The 24,057-nt window shown below is 31.3% G+C and overlaps 1 protein-coding gene across 2 annotated transcripts in view; it reads left to right on the top strand.

Moving 5' to 3' along the window:
- The window catches only part of LOC129235106 (protein transport protein Sec24A-like), a 57,584-nt gene extending 42,125 nt beyond the window's left edge, over positions 1–15,459 (top strand). For both annotated transcript variants that reach the window (XM_054868792.1, XM_054868791.1), the window contains 9 exons: positions 744–867; positions 2,439–2,597; positions 5,363–5,536; positions 6,599–6,709; positions 6,801–6,976; positions 11,038–11,175; positions 11,767–11,967; positions 13,165–13,268; positions 13,434–15,459. In XM_054868792.1, the coding sequence (XP_054724767.1) occupies positions 744–867; positions 2,439–2,597; positions 5,363–5,536; positions 6,599–6,709; positions 6,801–6,976; positions 11,038–11,175; positions 11,767–11,967; positions 13,165–13,268; positions 13,434–13,548 (1,302 nt within the window). In that variant the 3' untranslated portion in view covers positions 13,549–15,459. The remainder of the gene's footprint in view (positions 1–743; positions 868–2,438; positions 2,598–5,362; positions 5,537–6,598; positions 6,710–6,800; positions 6,977–11,037; positions 11,176–11,766; positions 11,968–13,164; positions 13,269–13,433) is intronic.
- Positions 15,460–24,057: the final 8,598 nt, after the last annotated feature.

The raw sequence follows: 24,057 nt of genomic DNA, 5'->3' as shown, positions 1-24,057 counted from the left end.
TGCATGTGTTATATGGCAACAGTTTAGATGTATGAAAATCAGTTTCCAGATTGCACAACCAACCTCTGGTCAGTAGAAAAGTGCATAGTTTCCTTGAGTTAAAGACTTTTTGCATTGAATATTGCATTGAATATGGTGCAGTTTCTAGAAGGAAATCACTAAAATACTACTTTATCTAGTTAATTAAGATGTAGCATATCTAAAATTGAGATTGACCAAAAGGAGCAAATAAGGCACATTAAAATTTGAAGCAAATTCCTTTGAAATTTCTTTTTGCTGTTCTTGTTCTATCCTTAATCTCAGGTCTACCCCTTCTTAGCATCCGAAAGTAATCAATGAGCATTTTCCTGTCTCAAATTTTCCAATATTTGCACTCTATATCTTTCATGTTTTGTTGGAACCTCTCAGCCTGTTCTTTTCTGACATCCTAAATTTTCTGGTAAAACGTCCACATTTGGATGAAGGAAATGTGATTTCTAGATAATCATCAACCAGCCCAATGCTTGGAATTTGTCTAATATAAATGTTGCATGAAAATCCATGAAAAATTGAATGTTTCAAGAAAATGTGCTGCAATAGAAAAGTTTCATTATTTTTCCTGAAATCAGCATAAAAAAATACTTAAAATCCAGCTATTACTTATCTTATATTTTTTTTCATTGAAGGCCTGTAGAATCAGTTACATTTTATGTTTTGGGACATACAAAGAAAAGAAGATTTCAAAATTGTTTCTATTTTTCTAGGATGTTTCGAATATTGGTCCAGCAAATGATTTTTATAAAAAGCTTGCTTTAGACTGTTCTGGGCAACAAATTGCTGTGGACCTCTTTATGCTTTGTTCGCAGTATGTTGATATTGCAACAATTAGTAAGTATCTTTTATCCATATCATTTTAATTGTCATTATCACTTAAACTTTTAAGTTAAACATTGTTAGTTGAAGAGTATACAAGTATCATTTCTTCTTAGAATTCTGTAAGTTACAGACAATAATAGGTGATTAGGGTCTTAAAAACAAGTTTATCAAGTAATGTAAAAGTCTTTTTGGTTTCAGAAATTCTGGTATAAGGTCTTCTTTGAGGGAATGATAGCCTTTTAATCAAATTTAAAATCTGGTCATATTCATTTTTTGCAGGTGTGATTGTGTTCTGGGTATATACCGGAAGTCCGGTACTGTCTGTTGTGCTTTTATCTCCTCATCTTAATTTTTTTTCCCATTTCTCTAAATTTTCGGCAAATATATATGTATTAAAAAAAAAAAACATTCGTGTAGTTCTGTTGAAATGTAGCTCTAAAATTATTTTACTTTAACAAATTCTTTTTTTTCCCGCTTTTATTCTGTTGATGCCTTTATTTTGAAAAATGTGATCCTTTTGCATCTGATAGGAGAATTGAATTTTACTCAATTTTGATGCTTACTCTGCTTTGTTAGAAGGCAAATACATGAAATTGATTTACATTTTTGTTAAAGTAATAAATTCAAAATTTTCAAGCAAAATTCTGAAGCATGTTTAGGCATTTTAGTAATTATTTAAATACGAGTCTAAGTTTAAAAAATCCACCCAGGAACTCACAGGCATCATTGTTTTTATTTGTTTATATTGCATTTTCTTTGAATTTCTAATGAATGTGACGTAATACGTGGGTTATTTTTTTTCAAGGTCCGATCGATCACAAACTGAAAACCAGAAAGTCTAGCCGATGACGCTGTGCGTAGATTTGTTGCGCAGTCTCTCAAGTAAGATTGTGCAGTGCATCAGGTCGCTGTGATTATTTTGGAGGACCCAGTGAATGAGTAAACATGTCTCGAACAGTTGCGTCTCCCGCTAAGTGTGAAGTGTGCTGTAATTCGATTTCTGAATGATGAAGGAAGAACAATTCAGAACGAACATACAGGAATGTTGTCATCAGGCATTGTCCTTCTCCATGACAATGTGCGCCCACACACTGCTGCTTTAACCAAAAGCCTCTTTCTGCAGTTTCGCTGGATAGTGTTTAACCATCCTCCATACAGCCCAGACTTGGCGCTATCCGATTGCCATCTCTTTGGTAACATGAAACACTGGCTATGAAGGCAGATGTTTGACTCCGATGCCGAGCTGCAGACCTGTGTACAGAATTGGCTAAAAGCACAGGCGGTTGCCTTCTATGACGAGGGTATTGAAAAAATGGTACCACGCTACGGCAAATGTTTTAATCGGCACGGCGACTACGTCGAAAAGTAGTTGGAAGGTGTATATACATTTTCCAAATAAATGAGTTTTCATTGTCTTTGTGGTCCTCATTTCGCGATCGATCGGACCTTGAAAAAAAATAACCCTTTTATATTTGTTTTGGTTTTACAGTTGAAAACATATTTTGACACATAATCATTGACACATACAAAAAAAACCTCTTTCTGGCTTTTCATCTGTCGTAATCTTTAAATATTTTTTGTAGGTTGCATCGCAAAGTATTCTTCTGGAAATATTCATTATTATCCGGGCTATCATCATCAACTTGGACAAATTCAAGTTGAGAAATTTGCTGGTGATTTAAAAAGATATTTAACTCGAAACATAGGATTTGAGGCTGTGATGAGAATAAGGTGCACTAGAGGTAAAAAATTTAGCTACTCTCTCTTTCTCTGTTAAAAAATTCTTATTTTAAATTTTATAATGATGTTGCAGTTTTTGATCTTTAAATTAACTGCTGATTAAAAAGCATTATTTTCTTGTTCCAAATTACTACATAATTAGTGTCTTAAAATAACTTTTTTCTTTAAAATGTAAGCTGTCATCTTTTTTTCCCCATTATATGTATCCATTATTATATTGTATTAGCTTTTTTTCCCATTTGATACCTGATGCTTTGTTTAAGATTTTACCCACTTCTGCATAGTTTAATCAATGATACTGCAACATTTAAAACTTTTAGCTTATACATTAATACTAAATAGTTAGAAATATAAAGCCACCTGGGCAGTACAATTAGCAAATACTCTGGGCCCCTTTATAGTGCATTGATTTTAATTTTTTATCCTTGCATGAGGCCATGCTCATCATTTCAAATTTGTGTGAGTCAGCAAAAAGAATGCACTTGCTATTTATAACAAGTTTGAAAAACAGTAGTGTACGTACAAACATTTCAAAGCAAGGAAAGGTCCCCAACACTCTAAATGAAAGGCTTGCCTGAAGTCCCTACGCGTTGTGAGACCTTGACTTTATAATGTGTAAAGATGTTACAGCATCTGAGCTTTTGAAATTAATTCTTCAATTTTCAAATTTTGGTAACGTATGAAATGAAAATGAAATGCAATTCTGTATCAAGCAGTACTGGGTGCTAACCGTAACGTATGAAATGCAATTCTGTATCAAGCAGTACTGTGTGCTAACCAACCTTCGCTCACTTGTCTTTCGTCTGAAAAATTAATAATGTAACTTTATCAAAGTTTGATTTAGCTACCGTTACTTGACACATGGAAAGGTGATATTTTTCCATCCCCTGTACTTCAACATTCAGAATTGTGATTTAAAACAAAATGTGTCTTCTTTTTTTGTAGAACAAGTGTGATAAGACATCAGCAATGTCTTCAATCAATGTTCTTCACAAATAGTGCATTAAATAACTTTACCTTAAGAAAAAAAGATTAATGGATAATCTGCACCTTCAAACGCTTAAAATGACTTGAGCTTTTTAATTAAAAAACTAATTTTTAACTTTGCAATATCAGCATGAATCGCTTCATATCAGAAAATTTGATCAAAATAGAAATAGCTGTAATAGATAGCCAGGCCCGCACCAGGATCGATGGGCGCCATTGTGCAAATACACTGGTTTTTGGGGGAAATAATAGTAAACACGTGGAGTGAGGTTTTGTAGACAAATATAAAATGGAAAAGAATATGTTTGGAATTTATTTGAAAAATGTTTGAATGTTTAAATTTGAAATATGGTGTACGTTTTTACTTCATATCTCGAAATTATTTCGAGCTCAGCAACTCCTCTGATATGCTAATAATGCATTTTTGAAAAAGAAAATATTTTAAACATCAAGTTAATGCCATTTTGAATATCTGTCTAATTTCTATGTGATGAACAATTGATAAAACTTTTTTGCCTGTCAAAGCATGACAACAGGAGCAGTGACACAGCTAGAAAATGGTTTTAGGGGGGCACCTTGTAAAAAAAAATCTTTTAAAAAGAGCGGTGCGGGGGTTCTCCTCAGAAAATTTTGAAACTTGAAGTTTTAAAAAAGCAATTTTGGACGGTCTTTGGTGGAGAAAAAAAGGTACAAAGGGCTACACGGAAATTTGTAGAAGTTGAAGCCTTAAAACGCGATTAGGCCATATTTATTGACGTTAGAAAAGATGAAACTCTGGGACTCTCCCCGATTTTTTTTTTTGAAAAATAGATTGAAACCAATTTCTCCTCTCCCCTCAATTTTTCGAAATTTAACTTCCAAAAAAGCAATTGTGGATAACTTTGAAGATTTTTACAGAAGAGAAGTGTGGAACTCTCCCCTGTAATTTTTTTCAAAATCTAAGCCCTAAAAACAGAGGCAAGTTTCTATGATATTAGGTGGAGAGGTTTAGAGGCAATTCCGCTTACATTTTTCTTAAGTCATGTTTAAAAAATCTTATTTCTGCAATATTAAAGGAAAGCGGTTTGGAGGCCCTTGCCCGAAAATTTTCTGAAATTGAAGTCCGAAAAAAAAAGCGATTGTAAGACCATATTTGGTAACATTAGGGCCAGCAATCTTTCACCCAAAATTCAATTTTATGTTATTTTCAAAAGCAGTTTCAAGCAATGGTGTTTGGTAATCGGGGTCCTTCCCTGGAAATTTTGTAAAATTGAAGATCTGGAATCGAAATTTGAGATGCTTTGTAATGCTTTTAAGGGGAGGTTGGATTGATTCAGAGCAGTGGCATTTTTAAAACTTTTTTAATTTTAGACAAACTAGGGGAAAAAAAAATCTGTGTAAAAAGAAATAGGATGGAGGTGGGAGGTAGCTAACCAATTTGCAGTAACTATTGAAAATTTTTAATTTAAAGACTTCTTAACAAAAGAAATTAAAGTTTTACCCCAACATCATAAGTTTACCCTAACAGAGCCCGGCACCTTTTCGACTCTGGCGCTGTCATGCGACGCACGACCTTGCACATAGGGATGGCGGGGGCCCTGTAAGATAACATAGTTGCCAAATAAGTTCATTTGTATTTTCTATGTACAATTGGGATTTTTTTTCTATTACATTTTAGTAATATGTTAAGAGTTATTTCCAGACAAAACCTTTTATGCATTATTGAATTTTATATTCAGTTAAAGTGTGCATTTTGTTTGCAGAATTTTAATGAAATGCTTTTTATCATATTATTTTGTAGGACTAACAATTCATACCTTCCATGGCAATTTCTTTGTAAGATCTACAGATTTGTTATCATTACCAAATGTAAATCCAGATACTGGTTATGGAATGCAAATAGCCATTGAAGAAAACCTTTCAGAATATAACTCAGTTTGTTTCCAGGCAGCTGTTCTCTACACATCTAGTAATGGTATGAATTTTGAACATAGATATACAAATTTCATTTGTGTAACAATTTTGATTAAATTTTTTAGTATATGCATGATTTTATAATGTTATTATTTAGCATAACATAGTTGTGTTAGTCTTAGTGTATTTTAATATTTGTTTTAATGTAGTATTTTCGTTTGATTAAGCATAGTTTATCATAAATTTCCCATTAAATGTCAACTGCAGCTAAGCTATGGAAACATTCTTGTATAAAAAAATCTGTTTTCTATTTCACAGTTCTTTAATAAGAAAATTCCCCCTTTCATGTAGTCCCCCTCCCTTTTTTAAGTGCAAATTTATTAAATTAGAAAAAATTAAATCACTTTAGATGGTGTACAAGTTGTGTATGTAGATGTTATTTTTTCCCAAAATAGAGAGAGGGAAGATGTGTACTTGCAAAACCAAATTATCGGAGTATGCCCCTTAATGTGTGAACCTGGCACACCATGATGTAGATATGTATCATACATGGTTGGTGTGCTGGTAAAAGTTTTGTGTCTTCTTTATAATCTTTTGTTTTTTTGAGCTTTGGTCTTGTGGGAGAAGCTGACTGGGGAAACGTGTTACGCTCTTTATACATTCTCCCAGAGATATTGCTAGTTTTTTCTTTTTCTAAGTGTGAAAACATTCCTTGTCATTTTTTGTGGGAGTGAAATTCATTTTGGAGAAGGGGAAAAAAAAGAAAACTTCTAGCTCTGTAAAGATGAAATGAGATATGGGAGGGAAACAAAAGCTCTGTTTTCTTTTGATTTTTGTCATTTAGAATATTCAACATTTATTTTTAAAAAAATAAAACATTCTAATGAAATACTTGAAAAAATCCAATTTCCTTCCCCTTTTTCCACCATGCTGAATATTTATTTAAAATACAAGCTTGAAACTATGCTTGAATAAATTTTTGAGGTGTAAAATACTCCTGTAGAGGCCTAAAAAGACTTCTGGTTCTATGCTTCCCTCTATGTTTTTGTATTGAAATTAAAAGGTTATTGTAATGTGTTTTTTCTGCATAGAAAAGTTTCCAAAAAAATGTTGCATGTTATAGGTGAAAGAAGAATAAGAGTTCATACTCTGTGCTTACCAGTTGTATCAATCTTGCAAGATGTGCTGGGAGGAGCTGATCAAGAGACAATTATTGGTTTAGTTGCAAAAATGGGTGCGTTTAGAACTTGTGCATTGAATTTGATTTGTCTACCAATTTGTAACTATTTTGTTTTACTTTTTGAACTGATATCCTTGTGTTTCAGCTGTTGACCGAAGTGTCTCGTCATCACTAACAGATGCTAGAGATGCATTGATCAATGTTTGCCTGGATGTGTTAGGTGTGTACAAAGTAACAATGGCTGGTCAAGTAGCCGGTGCTCTCATGTCTCCTTATTCGACACGACTGTTGCCACTTTTTATCCTTGCTTTACTAAAACATGTAAGAACTGACTCTCGATTCATCCTTCTCTAATGAAATTTTGTATAAATATTAGTTTTTGTTATTTTTTTAGATGGGTAGATGTAAAGTGAATAAGTTTCATGTGTTCGCAGTAATAAAGGAGGTCCATATTAAGGCGCATGATTATTGCAAGCTAGAAAATTTTTGCTTGCATTGACATAGATAAAAGAGTAAATTTTGAGTCAAAATGAAACTTTCTGTACTTTTGAGCAGGGTTCATTGATTTAAATCAGCTTGATTTGAATTAATTGATTTTTTAGCATATTCATTGATTAAAATCAGTTGATTTTATGTTTATATATATATATATTTTTTTTTTTGCAGTTTTAGAATGTGTTGCTTTAAATATAACTATACGGCATAAGACAATCTTAACTTCAAGAGTTAATTTAATTTGAATCAGGCATTTGTTTTAAAACTGGTTTACTACAAATTTTTGAAGATTTAAAAAAACAAAACAAATCAATCTGATTTAAATTAAAAAAATACCATTTTAATTTAAAAAAATGAATTTCTTGATTTAAAAGAAAGAATAAGAAAAATTACAAACCTTGATTTTGAGATGAACTGTTATCTACCTATTTATATCACTTTTCATGGTCAATATCAGATTTAAAATTATTTATTTATATATATTTAAATTTTTGCTTCATGACCAGTCAGTTGATCTTGAACTTGTGATCTAAATTTTTGAGTGTCTATATTTCAACAGGGTGGGGACAGATCAGGAAGATCAGGGAAAAGTCAGGGAACTTTATTAATCAGGCAAAAGTCAGGGAAATATCAGGGAATTTTGAAAAAATAACAAAAAATCAGGGATAATTGATTTTATGAAGAAAAAAAATTTTTTTTTCTTTACAAAATTAAGTATTCTAATACCCTATGCATTTTCCGCCAATTAGCTGTTCAAAAAAATTAATGAGGTGCGATTATACACTGCTGCATATTTGTGCATCTTTTTTCCTCAAAGTCAAAGTATTGAACCTTACTTATTAACCACAGGATGAACTTCCTAAGATTGTTTTTGTGTCTGTTAGGTTGTTTATTTTACCTAGCTTGAAATTTCCTTTTACGCTTTCAATGCTACGTAAAATAAACAACCATACAGGCAAAGAGGAAGCCTTTAATAATGCCTTAGTTCTTTTGCCTTTATTTCATTGTTTCGAAGTAATAAAGTACTGTAATCACAGTTTCAAGAAGAAGTCTTTGATTTTTGAATTAATACCATAAATGCTTAAAACTTATTACTTCTTCGTGTTTTTAATTTAATTGCTAAAATTGAACTTTCAATTTTAAAAACTTGGTTTTTTGCCGTTATACTTTTTGTTGTCACCGCAGATTATAAAGATTTTCTTTTCTTCGGACTTAAATGATTCTTTAATTTTATAATCAAGTTGCATTCTTCTTTTATATATTTTGAAATTAACTAATTGCTTTTTTTTTCTTGCATTTCAAAGTTGTTTGATACAAAAGCAATCTAAGATTTTTTTTCGTTACTTACTGAAATCATTTGAAATAGAGTTAACTTGTGTACTTAAGTAAATATCTTTATTTTTTAATTGTTAAAATGCTGTATTCGTTCATTAAGACCTATGTTCTTGATTAGAGAAAAGCTCCCTATGAATGGATGTCAAATGGTTTCATCTGTTTTGCATAAATATGTCAATTAGTTATATAAGAATGACTACATTACTTCTGTTCTTTCACTATTGCTTGTTATTCTTGCAACAATTATTATACTGTTTTAAAACTTAGTTCAAAATAATTTCAGTTACTTTTTTGTTCTATCATAAATACACATATATTTTTAAGAGTAATTTGAATAGTTTTTTTAAAATTCTCATGCTAAGTGGTTTCTGAAAGTAAAGTTTTTTTTTTTTTTAAATTTTCTATAATCTTTCCATGTAGAAAAATTTAATATACTGTTTTGTAGGGTTTTTTTTCCCAAAAATGGACTTGATATGTTTTCTTTAACCATTTTATTAAAAAAGTAGCTTCTTTTTAAAATATCTTTAGTTCAAAAACTTTACACAACTTAAAACGTTTAAAATACTGCATTTTATACAAATATACAATGGATTTCAAGTAGAGCAAAGAAAGAAAACCACTATCATTGGTAACGTAAATCAGGGAAATTTGGTGAACTTAATCAGGGAAAAGTCAGGGAACTTTTTTTCACAGTTTTTGTCGCCACCCTGTTCAAGATCTTATTTGATTTTTTTTACAGGAACAGTATAATAATAAAATTGTTATTAATATTTATAAAATTAAACTGTGTATCTTTTAAATAGTATGTTAAAGAAAGTTAAAAATAAGTGTAAAGTGTCTGAATACAAGACTGAAAAGGATTTTAATTGCTTAGGGGCTGTCCATAAATAATGTCACTCATTTTTTCTACATGGTTGACACCCTCCCCCATTGTCACAAAGTGTCATTCTTCACTTGCTGTATTCCCTCTCCTCAGGGTTGTGCTATTTTGTCTACCCCGGAAAAAACCTGGAAAACACTCCCAGACAAAATCTCATTTCTTCCATTTTGTCCACTTTTTCAGTAAACTGAAAGTTTTTAGTTAAAAATTTGAAGTTTGAGAACAATAAATAATTATATAGGTTCTTCCTATTCAAGTAATATTTTAATATAAAAATAGCATACATGAATATGTATATAAGCGATTGTAGAATATTTTAAAGTGAAAATGAAAAAAGTAAAATCAGTTGAAGTTCATGTAAGTGTGTATATAAATCAAACGAGTGTTAAAATAAATTTTATGCATGTAATAGCATTTATTAAAGCAAACACATCAGCTATAAATTTTAAGATGTTTATCTTTGATATGGAGGTTTATCGCTCATAATAAGTGCATTTATAAATTTAAAAAGTAGACATAAAAAGGTTTTAAAGGTTAGAGCCTAAAAACATTAAAAATCATATTTGAAAAAAAAAAAAAAGAAAAACTGCTTGATATTAATAAAGGAAATGTTGACATAAAGTGAAATCTGTTCTTGCAACACAAATACAAATGTGATGATAAGCAACAGGCTCTGACTAAGCTGTTCCTAGTCAATTTATTAGTCTCCAATGAAGTTTAATGGCCCTTTTAAAGCTATCAACCCCCTTGCTCATTATAGCCTCCTACGGTAGTGTTCTGAGTATCCTTAACCCTACTAAAATAGTAATTTTTCTTAATTTTCTTAATTAAAATATAACAGTAATAAAATGTTTTTAGTCTACATAAATCTTTGTTTTGTATGAATGTCTCCGAGCATTTCATTTGACTTTCCCATTGAAGTTAATTTCTTCTTCATTGTATATAATAGTCTAATCCCGCCCAATAGCTTATTATTCATTGTTAAAATTTGGTACTTTTAAGTAAATTAAGATCCAAAATTAGTTGCACCAATGTGTAATTAAAATGTTTTTTAGATTTATTAAATTCTAAAGTTAATCATTCATAATCGAAAATTTATTAGAATTATATACTAATTTTATTACACCATAACAATAAATTTACGTATGGATAATCAATTTATTTTTCATTTCGTCCAATTTCTTCCGGCGTCTCGGACTTTTTACAAAAAAGTGGACAAAATAGCTACCCCGCCTCCCCTCCCTTTGTCGCATGCTATGCTTTTTTACATAACCAAATTGTTTTTAAAAATGTTTGTTTTCACAGTTCTTACTACCCTTTCCTCCCTCTTGTAACAAACTCACAATTTCACAAACCATCTCCCCTGCAGTGCATGACATCCTTTGGGGGTTGTGATGATTTTGATTTCCACTTGTTCAGTACAACATCTTTTATATGAAAGTTGTCTTAGAAATATGCAGTAGTAACCTAGTTTTTGGAATTGCTGATCTTGTGTGTGTTTTTTTATTTAATGTTTTCAAAGTTTTCATGTAATCAAATTTCAACTGTTTAAGAATATTCATTTATTAAAAAATGTACATAAAAATACTTGCTATGAATAAATCTTCAATGACCGTAAGTGAGTACAAGAAGATTTTTACCCCTATATCTTATGATCTGATTTCCTTTGCAGGTTGCCTTTCGTACTGGTGTAAGTACAAAACTAGATGAGAGAGTGTTTGCAATGGATCGTATGAAATCTTTGCCTCTTATATATTTGATGAAATATATCTATCCCACTTTATATCCCGTTCATGCGCTTGATGAGAAGGTAAATATATTATGTAAAATGTTTTAGATGCTAATTTATAAAAATATGATCCCTGTAGGTTAGTTCAAGCTTAACTTGGGTTTGCAATAATTTTGTTTATCTTACATTCAAACTTTGAGTATGTTTTCATGATCTGTAATGAGCTAATTATTTTTGTCTTAACTAATTGTCTGTGCTTGAATAGTATTTTTAAATCTAGTAAAAAGCATGTTAAGTAAAAACTCAATCCTGTAAAACTTATTTTTTATTTATTGATTTTTATGCACGCCATACCACTTCTCAGAGGTTAAATAAAACTATACAAATGCTTATTACATGAAGTTTAATGCAAAATGGTTGGCTACATATTAATTGTAAACTGAACCAAGGGCACTTAGTACCCTGTCATTACCTGCAATTTTTTTTCAAATGGCACAACATTTTTGCTGGAAAAATGCTTAATATTGTTGTTGCAAATTATAGATAGGTGTCAATAAAAATTTCAGTCATAAAGTTGCTGAATTTTAAATAATATGAAAATATATCAAATGAAATAAAGTTGTGGTAGTGAAATGATTTTAATTAGCTTCTCCTTTATTTGTATATTTTTAGAATGCCATTCACCAGGATGATGATGCTATAATTCCTCAACCTGTAATTCTGCAGTTATCAAGTGAAAAAATTGATCGTCATGGAGCTTATATTCTGGACACTTTTGATGTATTATATCTTTATATTGGAAAAGCCATTAATGATCATTTTTGCACAAATGTCCTCAATGTACCTAATTTTAGTGCCATTCCAGAAAATTTGGTAAGTTAATGCTTTTATATCCTAAAATTTCATTAAAAATGGCAAGTCATTCGAAAGTGTTAATTTTAAAAAATAAAATTGCTGAATTAGTTATTTAATTTTTACATAATTCATCATGCAATCATAAAACAAAACAACTGGATAGAGAAATTCGGCACAACTTGTAAGAAAGAAAATGTTCATGATTGCTGTTCAAATTACTTGATTGCATTTTCTATTTTAGCATAAGTGTGTCGGGTTAGCAGTCTTCTCCTGCAAAGTAATAGTCAGCGATTACATGTGAAACCTATACCTGCTCACATATTTATCTAAGAATCTCCCCCTCTAATATTTATTATTTTAACTCTAGCTGCCTTTCCATTTGTGCCGTTTTCCTGTTTTCCCCAAGAAACCCCCAAATAGATTTTAAAAAGAAAACTAAATTAAGGAATAAATATTCTTTTTTCCTAGGGGAAAAAAAAGGTGCTGTTTCACTTTTGAACATGAAATTCCGTGTAGATTATATCACCACACTTAAACTATGCTGTTGTCACTATAGTAATTCTTGTAGCTTAGAATTGTGCATTTTCCAAGATGCAGTAAAAGTGAAATGAAAATCAATATTCTGATATTTAAAAAAATAAATAAAATGTTTTACTATGTTTTTAAAGTGGTGTTTATATGCTTCTATTATACTCTTCCAAAGAGTCAATATTTAGATCTTCATTCGTAAGCTATGACTTGGTGACATATAATTTTCCTGTGTGACAAATAGTTTTGTGAAGCTATATGTCATAGTGTTCATGGTATGTAAAATCACTTGCTTGAGAAAAGCTTTTTATCTTTAATGCTTGTATGGCACTACCTAATGTAACTTTTAGTTACGATTTGCATTTAAAAACTTGATTCTAAGGTTGTTTCTTTGTTATTATTGCATGTAGTTTTGAAATGTTTACTTTTGCGTTTCTAACGTTTTCATAACTTTTACTAGTAAAACTTGCAGGTATGAAAAAGTAAAAAAAAATATATATACGTATATATAAGCCTTGCATATCAGTTTATTTCCATAACATTTATGTGGCGATTCCTAATTAGTGTCTTAATGGTATTTTACACTAATCATCAGTTATTAGTTTCTTTTGTCTTACATCTATGTATTACCCAAGTTACATAGCTGTATCATATTGCTCAACTTTTATTTCTTTGTAATTTATTTAGAATTCCCTACCTGAATTACCAACTCCTGAATCAGAAAGGCTTAGAAGTTTTGTTTCTTGGTTACGAGATCAAAGACCTTTCCATAGCCCACTCAAAATAATAAGGTAACAAACATTTTAATGTATTTAAAAGTGACTTTTTTGCTCAACTGCTCAACTTCCTTTTGTATATAGTCAAACCCAACATGTCCTATAGTTGTCTTTTTTTTCTTTTTTTCAATTTTTATTTTGAAACTTATCAAATGACATTGATTATCTATTTTTTTACAGAGAGGACAGTAGAGATCGACATATATTCGTACAGTATATGATTGATGACCGGACAGAATCTTTATTTTCCTATTACGAGTTCCTGCAACATATACGGCAGCAGATATCTAAGTGAAGAACTTTCGTAATGTGTGTCTGAAAGTAAATTTATTACCTCTATTAGATGTGGGACTGATATCAGCACATTTATTGAAATCTGAAAGGATGTTAAGTATTTTCAGTGGACCAAAAGGAAGTTTTAATCTTAAATTTTTAAGATTATTGAAAATTCACTCAAAACAAGTGGAAGTGCGTGCAGCATAAATAAGAAGTTGTTGGAAAAAAACTCTCAATCAAATAATACTTTATTTTTTCCCAACTTGTCTTTTTTTTTTTTGTAATTATGTTTACGATATATGCTGTTTTGAAGCCAAATTACAATTTTTTGTCTGTGATTGGATGAATTCGAATGTTTTTAACTCAATTCACATAATTTTCTGCTCAGTGATTTTCACTAAGAGCAGAATTTAGGGAAAAAGGAATGTTGTACATTTGTTACACTTATATTCACTCACTCAAGTTAAATGAAAAAGTTTCTTACTTCAAAATCTGTACATATAAATGCAATATATAAGCGTTATGAAATGTTACGTCTTTCTCATAACTGATTAAAAATGTAATTAAAGTTAAGGCATTGTACAAAAAATAGCCCTCGCTGAAAGCTAAAGAGTATGTTGCTAATTGAGAACTGTTGTATGATCATTATCTGTGATTCAAAGTCCACTGTTACTGTAAAGAATAGTGAGGATCAGTAGCAAAGTTTTTGTTATGAATAATGAGTTTTTATAAAGTTTCAAAATTCTTTTGAATAAAATGCAATAAGAAATATACATTAAAGTTATGTAAGTTTGTAACTTTTGATATTACATGCAATTTGTTATATACACAATCATTTTTTTATTATTTTGCTCTCTAAAATAAAATTTCATTTAGGCTTTTTCTTCACCTTTGAAAATTTTAGCTGTAAGTGTTGCTTCACATTTAATATTCAGTCTATGTGTTATGCATAATAAAAGTACCAGACTTATGTGATTTATCATAAAAAATATTACTATGATGTTTCACCAGCAATATTAGTGCACAAATCTCTGAGTATTGTTTTTTTTTTTTTTTTTTGGTATTTTAGGTATTTTATTTATTTTATAAATTGTGTAGATAATTGTCTGATTTTATATATTATGTATGTAAAATTAAGAGCTGTTTGGGAAAGGAATTTTGTGTAATAATTCAATGTGATAAATATTTTGCAAGCTTATAAATTATAAATTTGCATTGTTAAAATTTTTAAAAAAATTCTAAAAGTTTTGTGTGTAATTTGTTTTAGGAAATGCAAAGAAATGCATAAAATATAGTATTTTACATTAGTGACACTCGGGATTGTTTCGTTTGAAAATCTAAACTAATGACCCTTATTGTATTTAAATTTTATTCAAAAAAATATTTTATATTTTTTGTTGTTTTTGCAAGTTTTCTTTTTTTTTTGCTGCTTTTTCAACTTTGAAAACTCAAATTGAAAATAAACAAAACTGTTAAAGCTTCAAAACAAAGTTGATTTGTTTTAAAATTTTATTTTTCAGTCTTGCACCATTTTTGCAACAAATAAAGGCAAACGTAAGTTTAATTGTATGTGGGCCGTCTAATGCATTTTAAATTATTTTATGCTAAAATGCTAGTGAAATTAATTTTTCCATATAATACTGATCAAAGTATTTTTTTTTTTTTCAGGTATTGAGCACGTTTTATGTATTTTAGTGTTTTAAAATTCCAATTCTTGATACATAATGTATCACCCTGAATTTCAGAGTTTTATTTAAAAGTTTAATATATTTACATGAATATTTTAAAATTGTATTATACTTTATCTTTTCTGTTTACATGTACTTGTCATATTTTATGATTTGTTATAGTAAAGCTATTTTTCAGCATTAGATTTTCAAATGTAAAAAAAATGAACAATATGAAAATAATAAAAAGCTCATCAAATTGATGATTTTTCTTTTTTTTCCTGCCGAAAATGAACTAATGTTACATAAAGTTGGCATTATATATTTTTAAAAAAATGATCCTCAAAGTACATGAACTTAAAAATTTATCTTAAGGGACTTGGGAAGGGAAAAATATATTATATATACTCTGAAGTGACAAAATAACTGGTATACCTTCTTCTTATCGTGTTGCACCTCCTCCACTCCGCATAAGTGCCTGAAGTCGAAGTGACATGAGCTCTACTAATGCAAAGAGTAATCTTGGAGGTAGTTTACTCCACGAATCCTACAAGGCAATTCACCAATCCATAGTAGTGCGAAGTAGGGGTCATTTCTCCCGAATAGCATGTTGGAAGGCATCTCAGATATGTTCAATAATGTTCACGTTTGGGGATTTAGTTGATCAAAGGATATGTTAAAAGCAAAAATTTCAGAGCCTGTAACAGCTCTCTGTTACAGGCTCTGAAAACGACGAAGACTGAAACTCTCAAGTCTTTTGTTGACATAAAGGGTCCATGGATTCATGAGGTTGTGACCATACTCATGCAGGTTCTTCTGCTTGATGCAATTGGAAACGAGATCCAGCCAACATGTTTCCAATACTCAACAGTCCAATGGCGGTGTTGGCGGACTCAGGTGCTGCGTAAAGCTGGATGTCATCTAGTCAACAATGATACACAAGTAGGTCTTTGGCTCTGAATTCCCAAATTTCTTATAGTAAGTTGAACAGTTCTTACTCTGGCACTTGTTGATGCTCCAGCATGGAATTATGCAGCAATTTGTGGGAAGGTTGCTTTGTTAATTATCTATGTTAAATGATTCTTGTTAGCCATCTTTGGTCACTCTCTTTGTTGCTATTTTCCTGGCCATGATTATGTCTTCTACCTCTTACTGAATTCCTTGCATTCAAGAAGCACTTGAGAAATGGTCAAAGGAAAAAAAAAAGGAGGGGGAAGGAGGATCAGGGATGCTCTTTAATTTTTTGAAAAGGAAATGTCCTAAAAAAGTTCAGTTGTAGACCATCTTTGTTGAAGTTATGGAAAGAGGAAGGGTTCTGGCAACTTTTGCCCGGAAATTTTTTGAATGTTCTCAAAACTTAATTATAAGCCATCGTAATAAACGTTTGGAAAAAGGTTTGCATTCGTAGCTCCTTCCCCGGGAGTTTTTTCGGAATTGAATTTAAGTTGTTTTTTAGAAAGAAGTTTTAGACGAGTTTTAATGATGTGTGTGTGTTGGGAAGGGGAGGGGGATAAGGGGTACTCCCAAGGAAATTTTTGGAAATTTAAATCCATAAAACAGGATAGTAGATTATCTTTGATGACAAAGCCAAATGCTTAAAGACCCTCAACCGGAGATTTTTTAAAAAATTGTAACTCCTAGAAACAAAATTTTATACATTATGTAATTACGTCATGGAGACAATAGGCACTCTGAAATTTTTTTTTGCAATTAAATTTGTAAAAACCAATTTCTTGGCTATATTTGAAGAAGTTAGGGAACTGGGTAGTAGAGAGGGTTTCCAGAATTAAGAACAGTAAATACGGGACAGGCTTCTAGAAGTAAAAAAGGGGGTGGAGGGGTGTTTTTGAGACGTCTATTCAAGATAAATCTGAAAAATTCAATCACAACAAAGCATTAAACCTCACAAAATGTCGCCTGGCAAAGTATATCAAGAAGTTCCATCCAAAACTAATCGAGTCTACTTTCCCGTATACCCATACTACTTTCTAGTACCTAATCAATATTCTCAAAAATAGCTAAAATCGCAAATTGTTTCAAACATTTTTTAAATATTTTAAGCTGATTTCTAGGAATAAAATATTCCTCACTCATCTGAAAAAATTAGATGCGTAAAAAAAATCTGCCCATATCTTTATGTACAAACATAAATGACTTAGAGTTTATTCGCCGAAAACAGAATACCTAAATTAAAAATTTAGCATGAAAATAAAAACAAGTGTTATCAACAATAATTATTTCATAGTTAAAACCATAGCTACGGAGTTGGAGTCAATCTCATTTTTGGATAAAGGAGTTGGAGTCGAATATCCAAGAATCGGAGTCGGTCATTTGTACGTGTATAAATTTTTGGCAAAGCTACGAAGTCAGAGTCGAAGTCGGGGAGTCGAAGTCTGATTAATTGTTGGGCACAGGAGCCGGAGTCGGGTACCCCTAAATTCCCGGAGTCGGAGTCTGGCCTCAAGAGCTATTTCCAACAAAATTTGTTTGAAGTAAATCCGCCTTCAAGTACGGAATCTACATTGACTTTCAGTTTCCCCGTAGGCGCTAATGTTAAGAGATTTGAACTGTTCAAAATTGAATGGAAAATTGTTCAAATCAAAAAGATATTTTATACACAAGTTTTTCATCAAAAGCTTTTTCCTACAAAGTTTGTTTGAAGCAAATTCGCCTCACAGTTCGGAATTGCCTTAAATTTCACTGTAGACGCTAATGTTAATTTTTTTTTGAACTGTTCAAAGTTGAACAAAAAATAGTTCAAATCAAAAAGTGAAATATGGGAATGAGGTGTCCTCGCTGAGACCTTTCGAACAAAAAAAGTTTGTTCGAATCGGACTATTCATTCAAAAGTTATTAATGGGACAGACCGACCCCTAGACATTTTCTCCCATCTCAATACCCTACTTTCCAATTTGTAATTTTTCGATATTTATTTAATTATTTTATTTATTTTTGACTTTTTTTTAATTTTTCGAGATATTTTATAGATGCATTAAGCCTTCTTTCATGATTCTTTCTTCTTTTTCTGACTTATACTGAGAAAGTAGGCTAAAAACCATTTTCATTGCGATTGACGATGCATGCGCAGAGATGTATTTCCAACATGAGTCAATGAGCTAAGAAAAAGCAACCATTCGGTTCCTCATGGTCTGCCGCCAAAACAAAAACATACCAACCAAATCAAAAGGAAAATAATTTTTGCGTTTGCTGCCACATGATTTTCTTATTGCTCTTTATTTCAATTTTTGTTTTGCTTAATTTTTTCCCCTTAAAATAATGTCTCGTTCTGTAAAATTTTGTTATCAGCCAGAATACGGGACTTTAGCCGTCCCGTATGGAAGTTCCCCGGGACATGGGACAATTTTTCTAAATACGGGACTGTCGATTGAAATCCGGGTCGTCTGGCAACCCTGGTAGCAGGGTGGGTCGAAAAACAACTTTTTTTATTTCGATGATGGGTAGTTTGGAAAAAGTGCCATTAGTAGAGCAAAGTGCACATAAAAAATTTGAATTTTGTTGCACAATTTCTTGATCTGCCGCAATTGTGTTGAAGTTTCGAAAAAATACTGTTTTTTCATATTTTTAGCCAAAATTAGTAAAAATAGTATGTTTCTATTTTTTATGATGAGTTGTGCGGAAAGGTGCCATTGGTGGCACTAAACTCCTTATAAAAATTTTGGGGTGTGTGGTATAGATCTTTCGTTTGCCACAAATGAGTAGAAGTTTTAGCAATTTTCAGTTTTGTTAATTTTTTAATAAAAATTTTCAATTAGTAAAAATTTTGTTTTCACCATATTTTTCTGCCATATTTCCATAGTTTTATCACATGTGATGCATTTTTAGATTCGTAGTGTGTTATAAATTAAGTAATTGCATAAAAATTTTTTAATTTAAAATATGCTATTAGAAAATTTAGTGCAACTCTGTTTGATTAGCGTTCAAAACCAATTGGAGTAACACAGAATTTGTTCTTAATCACTAGTAAATATTTTAAAATAAGAACAAAGTTATTATCTCTTAACTAAAAACAGTTGTGTGAAACGGCACTCCCATAAGTACATGAAAAGAAAAAAAGAGAACAGCGGTATCGTTGCAGGTGTTAAAAAAAAAAAAGAAGGAAATAAAGAACTGCAACATTTGCTCTACATTTTTCATATGAACGAACTCCCGGTCTGACCCCTGATAAGTAAAATAAAGAAATTACTGAACCTAAGAACTTTCTGGCCCAATCAAACCTAAGCTGATGGCATGCAAAAACCTACTTGTGCTATCATTCTAGGTTACCTCTGTTATGTATTTCTGCATTGGAAAAAGAAAAGAAAAATACTGAAAATTCGGTCACAGATCAAAAACACATAGTTGATAGTTGTGTAACTATTTCAACTGGACTGTGCTCTCCAGAGTTACAAGATAGCCAACCAGGGCCTATTATGTAGTCTAAGTGGCTCACAGCTGCCTACAGAACTCTTTGCTTGCACTTAAGTACCTCGAAACCCAAACATGACTTATGATGCCTTGCACTGTTCGTAATATGAATTAATTGCCCATATGAATTGCTTAAAGAAACGACCAGGGTACGGATACACAAAAGAAATTTTAAAAAGTAAATAACGTGGCCTTCCTAATAATTCACAACAATGCTACCACAGCAATGGGAACTGACAAAAACCAAAGTATGAAAACATTGTGATGAATATGAATTGAATAAATAGATAGCAATTAAAAGAAGAAACAAACATAAATTAGAGTGTTTAAGGTTCAAGGCTCCAAAATTAAAATTAAGGTTAACTGAATACGACATTATGCTCATTTGGTTCTCAATGTCAGCCAACCTCGAATCATAAAATGTCTTTCATCACAAGAAACAGGAATAAACATAGTATCCGAAAAAATTTTAGAAATTTAAGTCCTACGCCAGCTGTGTGTAGTAAATAGAAATACTACTAAAAAAATAGCATGCAATTTGCAGATGGCCACGAAGGAAAAGATGCTTTCATTGTAGCAATACTATAGCAGAAGTAAAAGCGCTAAAATGCGGAAATTCAACTCAAAAAAAGCTGTTGTTATCTAAAACAGTGTAGATAAAGACTCTATTGTTGAAAGTACAAGCAGAAATTTATGTACATCCACAGGATCTTCAGTTTTTCGTTGAGCTATGTGCTGTTTAACCTTAATTTTACACAGCTGCAAAAAGTTTTCCAAGAGAACATTTCAAATTTAAAATTTGTACGCAATAAGTAGTTTATGACACACCACGCATCTAAAATTGCATCACATGTGATAAAACTATAGAATTATGGCAAAGAAAAATAGCGAAAACAAAATTTTTACTAGTGGAGAACTTTTACTGAAAACGTTAAAAAACTGAAAATCGCTAAAACTTCTACTCATTTGTGGCAAAGGAAAGAAATATACCACACACCCCAAAATTTTTATGGGAGTTTAGTGCCACCAATAGCATCTTTTCCGCGCAACTCATCATCAAAAATAGAATTATACTAATTTTCGCTAAAAACATGAAAAAACTACATTTTTTCGAAACTTCAACCGAATCGCGGCAGATCAAGAAGTTGTCAGAAAAAAAATCAAACTTTTTTTGTACACTTTGCTCCATCAATGGCACCTTTTCCGTACCTTTTCCATCATCGAAATTAAAAAAAAAGTTTCTAAAAAATTCTAAGTTTAATCACTATTAGAAACTCTTATTAAGTAGATAAATCTAATATAATTCAGTAGTTCGATATGTTAAACTTAAACCTTAAAAGTGTGGTATATAACCAAAATTTAAGGTGTGTGCAAAAGTGTTTTGAAGAAATAGAGCAGTTCTTTATTGCTTTGGAATATAAATGACCTATTTATACGCTTCAGATATGTGAAGAAGCAACGCAAGAGCTTAAGAGAAATAGAAACATCTTTTCTTATTTCCTAGTACTACCATCCAGGCGTGTGTATAGAAGTGAAAAAAGGAAAGCAAATATATATATATATAAAAGCGAAACTGTTCTTACAATTCGGTTTTTGTTTAAAAAATAGAGACATGGATGAAAAGCAGTTCTCCACACTGCTGTGAAAATATGCGAGCTTCAGCACTGAAACATATTGCTTTGTCTCTATGCATCATTTATATTTAGTTGCTTTTTCGGGATTGCAAGTTTCATAAGGTTTACTTTAATGTTTTTTTGTTTTTTTTAAATCTTAAAATCGTTGAAATTATATAGCTATCGTTTTTTTTCCTTTTACTAGTCGTGCACTGCAGTCGAACTCCTTCATAACGTGCGCTGATTTAACGAGAACACGGATTTAGCAAGGAAATCAGAAATACTTGGTAGGTACAATGTCCTATGGGAGCATAACTCGCTTTTAACGGGCAAACCCCGCTTAAAGCGAGCAGTGTTTTTGTGCTTCATAAAATTTCTATTCTCTTCCAGCTCAACTTATCCTTTTTTGGTAAATTTTTTTTAAACATTCCTAAGTCAACCATAAATCATAAGTCCTAAAAAGAGACAACAGCCCGTTTTTATTATTATTATTATTATTATTATTATTATAAGAAAGACACATCCAGTCAGTTAAAAGCAAAGTAACCAACTTATTTGGTTCATTACAATGATTAAAAAGAAGACAACTCTTCCACTTTTCTACGAATGGTAACAAGACCTTCACAGTTTTGGTGGGAGATGTGGAGTGACTTTCCAACGCAATTCAACGAAGAAACCTGGAACTACAGCTGACGAATGAAATTCTGACAAATTACAGTAACACCATCAAAATTAATATTTTGTGTACATAATTAGGTTGATTGCAATTTGAAGAAAAACATAAAAATGATTTTTTTTTTAAAGTACAATTTTGAAGAGAAAATGTTTTTACTTTCAAAAAACATAAATGATAAAGAGAATTAATAACAAAATGATTAAAAGTTAGTTAACATTTTGGAAACATGTTTTTCAAAAAGTCTTGATTAAAGATAAGAATGATTAAAAATATGCTGGTGCAGTAACAAAGTCATGATCAGTAGAATGTCACAATTGGTAATATGGTCATAATCAGTAGATTGTTGGCTTTAGTAAATTGGTGGAAAACATAACTCAGTTTTTTTTTTTTTTCAAATTTCATTAAGAGTTTAATATGAAAACGAAAATAACAATATCTGTTCACAAAATTTCTTTTAAATTCTCAGACCTTAATTTGAGCAATTTTTTTGTGCGGTCTTTGAAAATTTCACACAAATTGGGACTCAATTGACTAACCTATCTTTAATACGAGTGCTGAATAGTATAATTTTGAGCGATTTTTTAATGCGGTCTTATCTACCGCACAAAAACAGATTTGAGTGCTATCACATAACGAAAATATACAAGTACATTTTTTTCATATCACCAAAATTTTGTTAAACTCCAAAATATGGCACGTGTCCTTTCTTCTTTTTCTACCTATTTTAAGGAATGGAGTCGTTGTCTCAAAATGATTGACAAGGGTCATCTTTTCGCGGTCGGACTACAATACCAGGGGTGCAGAAGCGTACCAAGGGGTTGACAGGAGTGGCTCTCGCCAGGGGCGCAGTAGCCGGGGGCGGCATTTCGACTAATAAAAAAAAAAATGATTTTTTTAAAAAAAGTCTACTGGACTTTACGGCTAATCCACTGAAGTTAGGGTTAAAATTTCAACTATAAAAATATCACCAAACAGGCAATTGCTTCGTTCACATGTAGAAGCAATTTTAACCCGTCATATCTTGACGGACGATTTTCTAGTTAATAACTAAAATACATTCTAAAACTCAAGATGAAACGGTAATTTTTAGCCAGGTGATCCTTTTTTAATCCTCTTGGCGGCAAGCCTGAATACAGTCGGACTGATCTAGAATTCAATACTGAATGAGCATGGACCTGCGGCTAAGAGGTTTCAGCACTAGTTGAAAGATTTGAGAGAACTAAGCGATATTAAAATCGAATGCCTTCTATATTACAGGAGCTCAACTTCATCTTCAAATTTATTCCACGAAGACAATTGTTAAAATTTTGCACATAGGTCATTTACCTATCCCAAACCAAGATAATATCTCGAAATCTTCATTTAATCTTACGTTTGGGATGATTATTGTGGAATATATTTTACATTGTGGAAGGTATTTTATCGAATGTTGGAGTCAGGTATATTTGTTCGTTTAAGAATGAAACACCCGTGCTAGCGTTTGTTCGTTGGTATATCGCGAGTATTTGAATCGGTTTATTTAAAGATCCTGTCATGTTTATGGTCATAATTTCAAAAATTTACAGCTTTATTTAATGTTTAAACCAGCGGTTCTCAACCGGGGAGAGGGGGAGGGGGTGGCACCCCGGGGCGTAGAAAGATTTAAAGGGATGCATGTACAATAAAATAAAATTACTTTTCGTGCTTCATTGTACCCACTTTTAATTTCGTGCTGTTAGAAAACGATTCGGATAACAATCGTCGCTTTTTGAAACAATTGACTCACATGATATTCTAATTAATTTATATGTTCATTTCAAAACGATGGTCATTAAACCTTAACGTACAAAAGGGAATTAACTCTTAGAAAAGGAATTGCATAGATGTTCGCTTACATTTACATTTGAGAACCATTAAGTGATTAGCTTACTTGAAAAAAAGGATCGAGTAAAAGTATTTCTTTAAACTTTTCAACAATTCATGTTATTTTATTAACTACGTTTATGAATGAAATCTTTGAAATTATATTCGAACTAGAAAGTCACCCGTCAAGGTATGACGGGTGAAAATTGCTTCTACATTTGAACGAAGCCATTGCCCGTTTGGTGATATTTTGATAGTTGAAATCCCTGATAAAAATGTTGAAACCATAGACTAATGATAAGAAT

The sequence above is a fragment of the Uloborus diversus genome, chromosome 2 (assembly GCF_026930045.1).
Source record: "Uloborus diversus isolate 005 chromosome 2, Udiv.v.3.1, whole genome shotgun sequence".
Classification (NCBI taxonomy): domain Eukaryota; kingdom Metazoa; phylum Arthropoda; class Arachnida; order Araneae; family Uloboridae; genus Uloborus; species Uloborus diversus.
Note: the sequence above shows the minus strand (reverse complement) of the source record. Positions and strands in the feature narration are given on the sequence as shown.